Source organism: Xenopus laevis, chromosome 6L, assembly GCF_017654675.1.
Source record: "Xenopus laevis strain J_2021 chromosome 6L, Xenopus_laevis_v10.1, whole genome shotgun sequence".
Lineage (NCBI taxonomy): Eukaryota > Metazoa > Chordata > Amphibia > Anura > Pipidae > Xenopus > Xenopus laevis.
Window position 1 is genome coordinate 41,270,565 of NC_054381.1, and position 13,951 is coordinate 41,284,515.

Sequence of the window (13,951 nt, forward strand, 5' to 3'; positions counted from 1 at the left end):
ATATATATATATATATATATATATATATATATATATATATATATATATATATAATACACAAAAGCCATGAATAAATTATATCCTTATAAACGGTGAGTTCAGATGTCATCAGTTATAAATGGTGAGTTCTGATGTAATTTCTGTCACATGACTCACTGAATCTTGTGTATTATAATAAATAAAGTAACCCCGGTTGCAAAACATGAGGATATTAGACGTTACCTCGGGGTTCCATGACCTGTATAAAAAAACTCGGCCTTCGGCCTCGTGCTTTTATATGGTCATGAAACTCCTTGATAACTTTAATATCCTTATAATTTACAAGATGGGGTACTTTATTCAATATATATATATATATATATATATATATATATACTGTGTATAACATAACAGCACTCACATAAAATGCTCAAGATGTCTGGGTATAAGCCACCAACTGTTCACACCATATCCACCTGAAGAAGCCACACTCAGGACTCAGAAGATATAGATATTTTATTAAATATACATTAACGTTTCAGCTGTGTGTCAGCCTTTTTCAAAGCTTTTTTCACTTGTGTATATTTAATAAAATATCTATATCTTCGTAAGTCCTGAGAATGTGGCTTCTTAAGGTGGATATATATACACATATATACAAATTGGGCTATTTTTAACCTACTTTTAAAATGGCTTTTGGCTACTTTTTTGACAGCCTTTGGCTCGGTTTGAAATGTAATCCTGGCAACCCTGATCAGTTGCAATTTACACAGGAGAAAAGCTGCTTGTGTTGTTATATAGAACCAAGAATATTTTTGGGCCAATATTTTGCACTAGACATTAATACTGACTATATGCCAGCTGGAGATCACCAAGCAGCATAGATTGCAAGCTTGTTGGATCAGAGACACATTGCTTTTGTACACACAGGTAAAACTAGGCATTAGTCTTTTGAGAATTCATTTTTTTTTATCATGCCTCTACAGGATCCCTGTGATTATGTATTTATCACTTTTTTGTCCATTAAACGGGTAAGGTTTCACACCTAGTTTAAAAGAAACCTTTCAACGGGTTGTCATGGTTTTATTTGTTGTGATATTGTTTAACTTTATTTGTCTGGAGCTGTCCAGCCTGGAATTAAAACTGTCGATGTGTTGCTAGGGCTTACTTACCCTAGCAACCATTCAGTGAACTGAAAGAAATACGAACAGGGGAGTGTCTGTAAAGGAAGTTGTGCAGGGAAACGTTCTTGACGATCACAATACAATGCACACTATTTGGTTGCGGGCGGGGGTTACAAATTAAAAATGTGGACGTCGGCAACTACATCTTTTTCCCATGCCTATTTTACAGGCGACCAGTGCCAATGACCTCCTCCTCTCTCATTTCAAACGCACCGCCGACCCCTCCTCTATCACTTTGTCTCGCCTCTCACCAGGGCAGTCACGTGACGCAGTGACATCAGAGGTTCCAGCTCTCCAGGTTCCTTCCCGGCAGGTGAGCGATTGACATGGAAAAGCTGCAGTTCCAAGGGGGCGACCGGGCCGTTGATGAATACGCCGAGTACAGGAGGTGGGACGACATATTTCTATTAGGCCGAATATGATTTGTAATTCATGTTCCCCTTTACTTTCTGCGTGTTCTGCTATGTTTTATCCTGGTTGCTAGGTTACTGTTTAGCGACTGTTCCCTTGTATCTGACTTGTCCGTCCCACTATGGCTATTCAGTTTGCAGAACTGGAAATCTTTGCAACCGCAGCTGTAAATGGCTTATAAACCACCTACCTAAAGAAAACATATTTTCTAGAATTGTGCTTCCCCCCCCTAACCTGTCCTCAAAATGGTAGCACCCAAGGGAGGAGTCTGTACCGCCTGCCCGTGTCCTGATCCAGTCACTGGAGAGCCACGGAATAGTTACTGGCATGCAACCTTCTCTCACACACGCTCCCTGCACTGCTTTACTCATGAGAATTGTTGCAGCCAGGTATCATTTTCAAAACCCGCTACAAAACCAGACAAGATGCACTTCAAAAGTAGCCCAAAAATAGCACAATATGTGCACTGTAAAAAAAAAAAGTCTAATAATTAAATGGATTAAATGTTTCGCTAATTATTCCGTGAAGCGACAGATTCGCCCGTCACCAGGCCCTTAACTACAGAGGGGGGCCCAGGAGGTATAAGGCCCTAATACATATACAATTTCAATAAATATTGGGAAAACAGGTCAACCTCTAGACATTTTAGTGGCCCAAAATTGTCTAAAATTGAGGAAAGTCACAGGAAAATGCGAGAATGGGACGGGAGACTGGGGTACAGAGCCCAAAATCTGGTAACTCTCGACTTCTACACAAGTCAGTCCCATTGCATGCTGGGTATTGTAGTCTTACATTAAACTTGGCACTTGGTAAATTGTTAAACAAAAACGACATTACCCAATGCATTGGGAGACACAGGCTTGGCACATAAGGGCAAAGAAAAACTTTGGCTGGTTTCCAAAGTAGAAGCCAAAGGCCCAAAAAGTAGCCCAAATCCGTACCTTGGCTACTTTGTACTTTCAAAACACAACTCTGCTGATGAGTGAGTCCACAACAAATATTAGCTACATATGAGCTGGAGTGCCAGCAAAGTGTTCGCATGTGGCCCCTAGAATGTTTCCTGTCAGCACCCATTTAATGCATTGGGACTAGAATGCAGAACTACCCACTGGCACGGGGGCACTGGTGTTCAGCCATTTCTAGGCTTGTAGTCCTTCTTATAATCAAAAAATGTTACAAAACACTCCAAAGGACTCCATTCCATTAAGCAAGTGGGCTACCCAATTCTGTTTATTGATTTCAAGTAGTTTTATGTAAAATATTGTCACATGAATAGGTTATTTTTTAAATCAGAAGGCCTTTCTACTAATAGGTGCAAGGAGAAAACCTGACCTCAGCAGGTTAATAAGAAAGCCTTGCATACTGGGAAACACTGCCCTACATGCATGGATGTCCGCAGAAAAATTTCCAGGGGGGATGCAAAGTCATCAAGCAAAAACAATCTGTCTTTCTAAGGCTGGAACTACATGGTGCACGTGCTTCCGATCTGACGCAATGAGAGGAATTGCAGGCGTCCCGTTGGGTGCGCCGAATGTAATGTAACTAATACAAATGTCACATCTACAAACTGATTGCATACAACACGACTGACAGATGAAGACACAATGTGCAGCGTTCGCATCCGACAGTCATGTCGTATGCAATCAGTTTGTAGATGTGACATTGGTATCACTTACATTAGATCTGGCGCACCCATGTCACGCCTGCGCTTCCTCTCATCGCGTCAGATTGGAAAGACACGCACCGTGTCGTTCCAGCCTAAGACTAAGCCTTTGTAAAATAACAAGGTGCAAAATTTGTAGATCAATTTATGGGCAAAGCTCATAAAGTAACTCACAACTTACATAATTGTTTAAATAGGAGGGTTGTTTGCATCATTTTTGGCCACACTAATTTCACCAAAACATATCCCTGACGTGCCAGTTTAATAACTACAGAAAATGGATAATGAGCATATTAACCCCAGACAAGCCAGAATCACCACTAAATAAAATAGATCTGGATGGGCATTTTAACCCCAGATGTACTAGTATAATTACTATGGAAAATGGACATTTGCATATTGACCCGATATATGCCAGTAAATTTGCTACAGAAAAGGAATAAGCATATTAACCCTAGATGTGCCTGTAGAATTCCTACAAAAATCGTATAATCTGCATATTAAACCGAGAAGTGTCAGTATAACTGCTACAGAAAATGGATAATCAGCATTTTAACCACAGATGTGCCAGTATAAAACTACCGAAAATGGATAATCTGCATATTAACCACAGACGTGCCAGTATAATAACTACAGAAAATGGATAATCTGCATATTAACCACAGATGTGCCAGTATAATCACTGAAGAAATGGTCAATAAGCACTCCTGTAACCCCAGACATCCCAGTAAGATAAATGCAGAAATGAATAGATTGAAAGCATTCCCTCACCTACACTTGCACAGGCAGAATACCAACACCAAATTCTTCTTTCCTGCTGCTTCCATGCTGCCTGGCTCTGTATAAAAAAAATCCAAGGTAGCTGTGTGTTCCACAGTGGAATGCAAGGTCATCTTGGATTTATTTTCTCTTTCTGCTAGAAGCAGGGAGATGAGAAGAATTGAGAACAAGCATGTATAGCTTTATATTCTGCTATTACAAAAGTCGTTTTCATTTGGCAGAATAGTGGGGGATGATGATGGAGGGAAACTATTTACCCCTGAAGAGTATGAGCAATATAAGAAAACTGTGCTTCCAATGCGCCTGCAGAACAGACTGTATGTCAGCTGGAGATCACCATGTGGTATGGATTGCAAGCTTGTTGGACCAGAGACAGCTTGCTTTTGTACACACAGGTAAAACAAAGCATTTGTGGCTCTATTTTTCTTTGTAGTCAGACAATGCAGAATTAAATCTCTCTCCACCTACACCCTATACTTCTTCTATAGGAAAATTATCCGGTTGCACACCCTGGCCCTCCAAACAACTCGACCCCCTGGTGCTCAGTAATATAGGTATTGGCAACCTATCTACAATATACTGTGAGAAAGTTCACTGGCACACAATGTATTGCTGGCAGGGTGAAACGCTTGCTTTAAATTTTTTATCGCAGCATGCAGTGTGCCAGTGAACTTTCTCACTGTCCTTCTGTAGAGCATTGTTCCCTATGGAGCTGTACCTACAAAGACAGTTCTTACCTGTTTTCATAGATTCACCCCGCTGCTTTATCTTATAAAGCCAGTTTAGTTAAATAATGGTACAATACACCTGTCATTTGGGTGGATGCCTGTGTGTACATACACCTACTCAATCCCTTAGAAGAAGCAAAAACAAAGAGAGATTGTGGACACGAGAGAAAGGAGGCAGATCTTATGAGGGATTGCTGTAGAAATGCCTTCAGCCATTTTTGTTGCACATTTCACACTGTTCTGTTGTTGCAAAATGACCAAAGGCCTCTGCATTCTGTTTCAGAGATTTGAGGAGACACATACACAGCAACACAGTAGTTTGTATTTCATATTTTTCTGATGTCTAATGTCTGATATATGTATATCTAATAACACTGCATTGTCCAGGTATAGCTAAGATTTGTCCTAGTGTTAACCTCTTCTCTTAAATCTTATTTCAGATACAAACAGCACAAAACCGATTTCAAGGAACTTCCTAAGGAAAGGCCAGTACTGTTGCCTTGTAAAGTGAGTAAATGTCCATGTAAGTCATTTCATTACATCCCGCTCAATGGATCACGTCCCATTCGCTGCAGATGCAAACACTTTGCTGATGAACACAGCCTGGCCGGGACCTATCACTGCACCAAATGTAAGACTTCATTGGATAGAGACTGTAGGCTTGTAGACATATGTAACACAATCACAGGCTGCTAAAGAAAATAATCAAGTATTAAAGGGGTTATTTACCTTTAAATTAACTTTTAGTATGACGTAATACTAAATTTGCAATTGGTTTTCATTTTTTATATTTGTTCATTTTTTATTATCTAAAAACATCTCCACAGTTTGCAGTGTTAGCAATCTGGTTCATAGGGTCCAAATTAGCAACCATGCATTGATTACAATTAGAGACTGAAATATGAATAGGAGAAGGTCGGAATAGAAAGATGAGTAATAAAAAGTAGCAATAACAATACTTGTGTAGCCTTACAGAGAATATGTTTCTAGATGGGGTCAGTGACCCCCATTTGAAAGCTAGAAAGAGTCAGCAGACAAGGGGAAATAATAAAAAAACTATAGAAATTAAATAATGAAGATTGAAAAGTTGCTTAGAATGAGCCATTCTATTACGTACTAAAAGTTAACTTAAACGTGTACCACCCCTTTAATGCTTTTAAAGGAATTCAGTGTAAAAATAAAAACTGGGTAAAAAGATTATATGTGCAAAATAAAAAAATGTTAGTCAAAAATGTAATCTATTAAGGCTGGAGTGACTGGTGGCTAACAGAACAAAACACTCGGCTCTCTTGGTTTCCACTGATTGGTTACCCTGGTTACCAGGCAGTAACCAATCAGTGATTTGAGGGGGGGCCACATTGGTCATAACTGTTGCTTTTGAATCTGAGCTGCATGCTAAGGATTAATTGCAAACTCACTGAACAGTTATGTCTCATGTGGCTGCCCTTAAAGGAGAAGGAAACCCTTTTGCAAAAAGCCCCGTACCCCCCACCCCACGTAGACCCCCCTCCCTCTTCCCCCAGGCTAACTATCCCCCGGGGAAATGCCCCATACTCCATACTTACCCCTCAGCGCAGATTCTTCCAGCAGAGTTCCACGCATCCATCTTCCACATCCTCTGTGAGCTGACTGAGAGATCGGTTTTTCTGCACATGCGCAATTGGAGCAGTTTGCTGGTTTGCGACAGCTGCACATGCGCGGAATTACACAGAAATTGCCAGTCCGCTTACAGAGGACGCGGAAAATGGATGTGTGTAAGTATGGAGTATGGGGTATTTCCCCAGGGGGTAGTTAGCCTGGGGGGAAGATTGAGGGGGGTCTACGCGGGGTGGGGGGGGTGTACGGGTTTTTTTGCAAAAGGGTTTCCTTCTCCTTTAAAGTCGCTGACTAACTCAGAGTTATAGAGCTGAAAAGCAGGAAGTAGTGTTCTGGCTATTATGTTAGACATCCAGTCACTCCAGCCTTTATACATTACATTTACCCAGTTTTTATTTGTAAACTGAACTGTTCCTTTAATCTAATCATGAATGTAACATATTTATCATTTAAGAATGCCTTGTTGGTTGCCAGTTAAATTAATTGGGTATTGTATGAGCCTGGTTCACAAATCATGACTGCTCCATCTGTACATTGGTGCTCAGTAACTGTTTGCCATAAATTGTAAGTAAGCAAGTCTGAACTTGTATTATTTACACTACATTACTTAGTTGTCAGGGAGGTGTGTGTGTTATATGACCACAGAATGCTGTTTGCAGTTGGGAGTTTTAACTACAGAGAGAGAGAGAGAACAAGAAACTTTTTTGAGTTGATCAGATGCTGCAGATTAATGCACTGCATGTGACCAATGGGATATTTTAAGCCTAAAGCCAGATATACACTTGTTTGGTAATGTCTTTCTAATGCAAAATATGCACTGACATGAGCTTTTTCCACCTTCGTCCCAAATCCAGGTACAAAATGTTCAGGTTTTCACAGCTCCTTTACATGTGGATGTGGCCAACCAGCTTATGCTCATGACACGATTGTAGAAACCAAAGAGGAACGCTTGGCCCAGGGAAAACCAGTTGGGCATGATGTCCCTTATGCTTCAATGGGTGGTCTGACAGGCTTCAGCTCTCTTGCTGAGGGATACATGAGATTGGATGCAAGTGGCACAGGTAAGTTTGAGACACCGTTCCTGTATTCATTTTTATAAACATGGTTAATATATATATATATCCTTTAAGCAAAGTTCAATGGTCTACATCAGAAAGTGGATGACATCACACCCTGGTTTTTTTTTAGGCTAATGGCACAAGGCTTTTATATACCTGAACTCCTCTCTAGGAACCACAGCAACAGAAAAACTGGTCTGTGTTCACTTTAATGTAACATTCCACCAGCTATAACTTGGGAACATGAAAGCCAGCATTTCTAATAACTGCCTAATAGCAACAGTGTCTGACATATACAGCATGTTTCTTGCTCAAGTTAATGGGAAGCAGCTGTCTATAGAGGCCAGTGCTGGGCCCCCCATGCAAAAACAGCGCCCACCCTGCTCTGTGCCTCAAAACTTTAAACTAACATCTAGGAGTTCATTGTTCATAGGTGCCAGCAAATACTTTTCACTGTGAACTCCTGTGACGTAGGCAGAAGGCTTTTTGTTGGTCATAGGACTGGACATTTTTGCTCATTGAAGGTGACAATTTCCTTCAAGTTCTAGTATGCAAATTAATATTCATATTAGGATTAATATATTAATAGTGTATATATAGTATATAATATTAGTATATTATATTAATATTAATATAGTATTAAGCAAGAAGTAAACTGTGTTTATTTCAAATGGCCTTGGCACTTTCTGAAGCATATTGCTCTGGTGTCTTAGAACCCCTTTAGCAGTTATAAGTAAAGACCTGTTAGTCACTGATAAGTAAATAATTCATTGTTGGTCTGTTTTAATAGCCATAGTTTAATTTTTTTATATTGTATTAGGTGCACCGGGTGCAAGCTTTTTGGAGTCTTCTCAAAGTGGAGCATCGCACCCATTCCTGAAAATGTATGACATGCCCTGTACAGTGCAGGGTGTCTCAGGTAAAGCTTTGATACCTTCAGTCAACCATCAGTTCTGTTAAGAACAAAAGAGGTTACTTTACATTTATATACATATACTGAATTCTATGAGCCTCATACAGACTTCCTTGCTATTTGATCTCTCTTATTGAGACTGCACCATATCTGAATCATGGCCAATACCTTTCCACCAGATTCCTCAGACAGTTTAGCCCAAATGATGAGACTAAAGGCGGTCATACAGGGGCATATGTAAGCTGCTGATTCGGTAGCTTATCTATCTCCCAGTGTATCGGGCATTTCCACGGGCCTCCCCGGTTCGATATCTGGCGAAAAATCAGGCAGATATCGATTGGGCAGGTTTTATTTTCCCTTGAGATTGAGGTTCGCATAGGCTAGTTGATGTCATCCTTTTCCAGTCTGTGCCCATTGCCATTGTTGTAATCCAAAGGTTTGGTCCTAGGGCAGAATGCTCGATATTAGCCCGATATTGCCCTGCCTTTGGTGGGCATATCTGGGAAAGATCCGCTCGTTTGGCAACCTCACCAAACGAGTGGATCTTATAGTGTATGGTCACCTTAAAGCGATACGACACGTTCCTATAAAAATCATAGGAAAGTGTCAGTATCAAAAATGTGCTGCACCCGCAATAGTTCCCAGCAAAGCTGCCCCCAGCCTGCGAACCTTGGTCTTGCAGACTGGCTGACACTACTAACAGATCTTCCGTATTGCTTCAGTCACGCTGGGCTAGGGGCGGAGCGATCCTTCCATAGGCTGAAGTCCTGTTTTCATTTGTAATCAGCCTATGGAAGGATCGAACCGCCCCCAGCCCAGCGTGACTGAAACAGCACAGAAGATCTTTTAGCAGTGTCTTAGGGTCGGGTTCATGCAGGTTCGTGGGGCTTTGAGGGGAACTATTCCGGGTGCAGCACATACTTGATACTGACACGTTCCTATGATTTTTATAGGAACGTGTCGGTATCGATTTAAGAGATCCATACTAGATGCAATTTGATTCAGGTCTATTGGATCTGATCTCATACACTTGAGTCAGAACAGAACTGCTAGAAAGTTGCCTGTGTGCAATCTTGTTTTAATGGATACTTAATTCTGAGGCTAGATTTTTGTTCATATTTTTACTGAACCCAGATAACCGTAAACTTCAAACTGCAGACCAAAAAAATCAAAAAAAAAATCACATAGAACAGAAAAAAGACCAACTGTGTGGTGAACTCCCTTTTAATCATGATGTGTTTGTTAGCCTGTGGTTATGTTTCTTTTATCAATTGTAAAATATAGGTCTCTAAATATGGTTTACATTTCAAATGAGTATTTTTTTAAAAAAAAATAAAAGAAATCCTCGTTTGAAATGTAACCCATATATAGAGACGTACATTTTTATTTCTCACAGTGATGTTAATTGTGAGTGCTTGATTATACTTGAAATGTATACAGGAGGTGCCATCTTGTGGCCACTTTGTGAATATTAGGTGAAACAGGAACCGATCAGCCTCAAGAAGCTAACCCACTCTCCAGGTTGGCAACCCCATAGTTGCCCAGTATGGGTATTTGGTGCAACTGCTGAACATAGCTTGCTAGGAAACACTTGCCTGGTCATGCCAGCTTAAGTGTGAGCTACACTAAAGAAGTAGTTTATTATAAAATGAAATTTCAGTATGATTGCTTTGTATCTATTCCCAACATTAGGGCTACAGAATAAGTTGGCCATCTGGCCTTTGGCAGTTTTTATCCTGCAACTCAAATTTCTAAAATGGACATACAGTAACAAAAACAAGATTTTTACCAGCGTATTATCTCTAAAGTTAGAAGGGAGATTTCCTTTCAAAGTTTTGTTGCATTAAAGCACATGGAAGCCCAGAATGATTGGGTGTGCCAGCTTATACATTTTTGGTGATTCCCCTCTTTTTTAAAAACACGCCGGAACAGCAGGCAAAATGGCACTGCCAGGCCTCTAAAGAGAACTGGCAGGGCCAACAACATTTTTAAAAAAGATGGGATCTTGCCATCACTTACAGGGTTCAGATACCTCCCCAGCATTTCACTTTCACTGACTGCTTTAAATGTATATTAAAGGGAACATCGTGAACATAAAAATGTATTATTAGCTTCATCACACTGGAATAATAAAAATTTTATAAAACCTAAAAATTCCCCTCTCAGCATCTGCTTCTACTTATTCTCTCTTCATGCAGAAGTTGGGTGTCAGATTTTCATTGATTGAGCCTATATATATTGTGGAGGGGCTCTCTTTCCTAGGAGATGTATTATAGCTCATTGAAATAACCGATTCCAGCAAAATAACAAAATTTGGTACAAAATTTTGTTAGTGGAGAGACAGGATTTCTGGTGATTTTAAAAGTGTGAGCTCTAATACATCATCTTGGCAAAAGGAGCGAATGAGAGAGAATGAAGAGATGCTGAGAGGATAGTGCAGATAAACTTGGTTATTTCAGAAACAGGTCAGATGAATTATATTTAGAAAATTTCTTTTTGCAATAGTTCCCCTAAATTGGATCTAAAAGAGTAGGTAAAATAAATATGTTTAGATAAGCGGGCAAAATATGTATGGAAAGAATGATTAAATATTCACTGCTACGTGGACACACTTTAATAGTTGTTGCAGTTCCCCTTTAAGAGAATGACATCACTGAAGGAGAATTAAACTAATAATTATGAACAATCATGGCCTCTCGCATTCAGTTTTTATTTACATGCTTTACAGGGTGTAATATGTGCATGTAATTGCCACCACCTACTCAGTGCGCAAGGAAACTATTTCTTTTCAGAACCGCCCGGTATTGATAAGCAAGTGTCCAGCATGAGACTTTCAGAGGAAGATGATATGGCATACTTTGAGCGCCGTTATCAGGAGAGGGTATGTCTTAATTAAAATTGCACCATATAACATTTAAAAAAATACTGTGTGTATATACATGCCACGTATAGAAAAGACAGCTGATATTCTGGGGGGGGGGAATGAAAGAACTTGCATTAGTAGAATAGAAATAAATTCCTTGGTTCGGTTTAAAATGCGTTATAGCATGATCATTGTAAGAGTTGACTAAAGGATTTAAGCCATACAGGAAAATTTTGCCTAATGAAATTCTAAGTATCTTTTCACTGTACATTGATTATTGATTACAAATGTCAAGTGATTTTAAACTTATTTGTAAAGGTTTCTGCTTTTGAAAGCAGTATCAGCCTGTTTTTTTTTCTAATCTCTGCCTTTGTGGTTCTGTCTGTTGAATCATAAGGACAGAGTTTTTTGCAAAGCATTGAGAGAAATTGTGTCTTGGCTGGAGTAAGGAACGTCAGATACTACTCTCCATTACAGTTACACTTAGAAAATTATTAAAATGGTTGACAAGCTAAAATTTATATTGGAACGTTGGCTTGATTTTTCAATAGATATTGGTCAGGCAGGCCCTTGGGAAGTGCCCACATATGGGTCAATAAGAGGCTGAGTCTGCAGCTTATATTGGCCCATGTATGGCTTGATTATTATTAACATGTATTTAAATAGCGCCAACATATTGCGTAGCACTGTATTAACAGCATAAACCTACCAATGTACCAGCCAGTGTGCAAAGAGCTTTCCCAATTTTCTATACTGTACCTAAAGGCAGATGAGCTAACTAAGGTTTCTGTTAAATAAAGAGAGGATACTAGGGTAGCACTTGAACAGTTGGCAAGATCTAGTTACTCTATATACTGTAAATGTGTTGATGACATAACCTACAGATGCATATTTATATACATATATTGTTGCAGTTGCGGAAGGAAAAAGAACATAAAAGACAGAAGAACAGCAAGCCTCCCACAACGCAACGTCCATAACCAGTTTCTCAGCTGCAAGAATTTTTTTTTAAATTTTTATTTTAAATTTATTTTTAACAAGGGTAAATAAAAAAAAAATTAAACATACAGTATACCCCATTTGCAGCCTCTACATGGAAACCATACTCTAGTTCAGTGCTGTCGAACTTATGTGGTACAGAGGACTGACATTTTTCTAGCCTACGTGGTGGAGGGTCAATAATGGAAGCCAGTGTTGACCACTCCCTATTTTTAAACCTCACTCACATACTTACATTAATTGTTGTAGCTCACCAAAAAACCAAATGGTTGGTGCTGACTGCAGGTCATCACTCGTGAAAAAAGTCATTTTAAGACATACCCTTAAATTCATATGTCTCTTCCTCCTCTGTGGATAGTACTTCAACCCCAGCACATGATTTAACAGGTGTGTACAATACAGGTTCTTACAGGTCAGGGTCTTGAGCCAAGGGCAGATGGAGCATTGTAATTTTTTTGGGGCTGAGAGAAGCGGATCCACTCCGTACCCCATCTCCATTGATTGGAATAAGATCCACTTTCGTACAGTCATACACCAGTGGTTGGGCCAAATATGCTAAAGCAAGCATTTTCAGTCCGACCTCCACTCCACTGAGTGTGATTATGCAGAAGAGGTTCAAATTAATGGAGGTGGGGCACTGAGTGGATTAGCTTGTCTGCCCTTGGTCTTGCAGGTGTGAACAATGCAGAGGTTTTACAGCCTTAAAGGGCACTAATCATAAGTAAAGACGCTATGTGAAAGTTCAAGAAATCCGAAAATAGTTTAAAAATTGTTTGTATAATGTAAATCATCAGCTCACTATACCTTCTGCGAAATCTCCCATCTATCTCCACTGCTGTTTTAGCTGAGGCAGCCAACTGCAGCTCTGAAATCTAGCACATGCTCAGTAGACTGCAAGCTCCACTGTGAACATATCATACCCAAATCAAGACAAATTGGAGGTTCCTGCATATAGTATTATTGAATCAAGTTCACGAAGAAATGGTCTGTGCATGTATTCAGCTTTGCCTTTTTTATCTTACGGTTTATTTAAGCTTACCATATATAAATAATTTCTAATATATAATTTGGTCTTGTGTGTCTGTACTAAGCGACCATTGATATGTGTGAGAGTCCTTTTATAAGCTAATGGTTTATTACATCAAAATAGAAAATTGAGCTAACCAATTGCCATCATCAAAGGTTGTGGTTTCATTGGAATGAGCCTTGATACCACTGAACAATCCTATCGTCGGGGTGGTACAAAGTGTACTGAAGTCAGGGGCCTATGCTGGGAGGAACCCCCAACATGGAGAGAAGAGATTTGCAGGCTGTGAAAGGTGTAGTATTTGTGAGGAGTTGGTATAACTGGGTGTAGCCCTGCAAGTTCGTTTTTTTTTTTATTTTGGGCCCTCACTTTACTTGTTGTCAGGACTGAAAAGTGCTGATGACAATAAGTGAGGAAACTGCAAAATCCTTGTAGAAAAGCTGCCATACTCCCTGCATCGCTACTCCTTTCTTTTTTCCCCTGCCCTATCATTTTCTCAAGTTTCTCAGGCTACCTTTAACTCTGTCAAGAACTGTACACGTTTCACATTAATAACTGCCTTCTATCTAGCCAACCTCACTGCTCCCTGCATGTTCTCATTGTACCATGCCGAGTCTTGCTGTCTGATACTGAATATGAGTAGACAAGAATATGTTTTGCACGTATTGGTTGGTTATCCTAGCAATTGGGGATGCACCGAATCCAGGAATCGCTTCGGTAATCGGCCTTTTTCAGCAGGATTCGAATTCA

The 13,951-nt window shown here is 39.8% G+C and overlaps 1 protein-coding gene across 6 annotated transcripts; it reads left to right on the plus strand.

The window, feature by feature from the left end:
- The first annotated feature begins 1,345 nt into the window (after positions 1 to 1,345).
- On the plus strand, positions 1,346 to 13,237 carry fam221a.L (family with sequence similarity 221 member A L homeolog). Of its 6 annotated transcripts, none has more exons than XM_018242140.2 (7): positions 1,364 to 1,551; positions 4,244 to 4,412; positions 5,186 to 5,376; positions 7,196 to 7,402; positions 8,220 to 8,318; positions 11,105 to 11,193; positions 12,090 to 13,237. In XM_018242140.2, the coding sequence occupies exons 1-7, from the start codon at positions 1,530 to 1,532 to the stop codon at positions 12,153 to 12,155; spliced, it is 843 nt and encodes a 280-aa protein (XP_018097629.1). In that variant the 5' UTR covers positions 1,364 to 1,529; the 3' UTR covers positions 12,156 to 13,237.
- Positions 13,238 to 13,951: the final 714 nt, after the last annotated feature.

What these genes read in the sequence shown, in the direction of transcription:
- fam221a.L (XM_018242140.2), top strand. Translation starts at nt 1,530, where the DNA reads ATGAATACGCCGAGTACAGGAG. An exon ending in GAATACGCCGAGTACAGGAG is followed by an intron (nt 1,552 to 4,243) that starts GTGGGACGACAT and finishes TTGGCAGAATAG; the next exon opens with TGGGGGATGATGATGGAGGG. An exon ending in AGCGCCGTTATCAGGAGAGG is followed by an intron (nt 11,194 to 12,089) that starts GTATGTCTTAAT and finishes ATATTGTTGCAG; the next exon opens with TTGCGGAAGGAAAAAGAACA.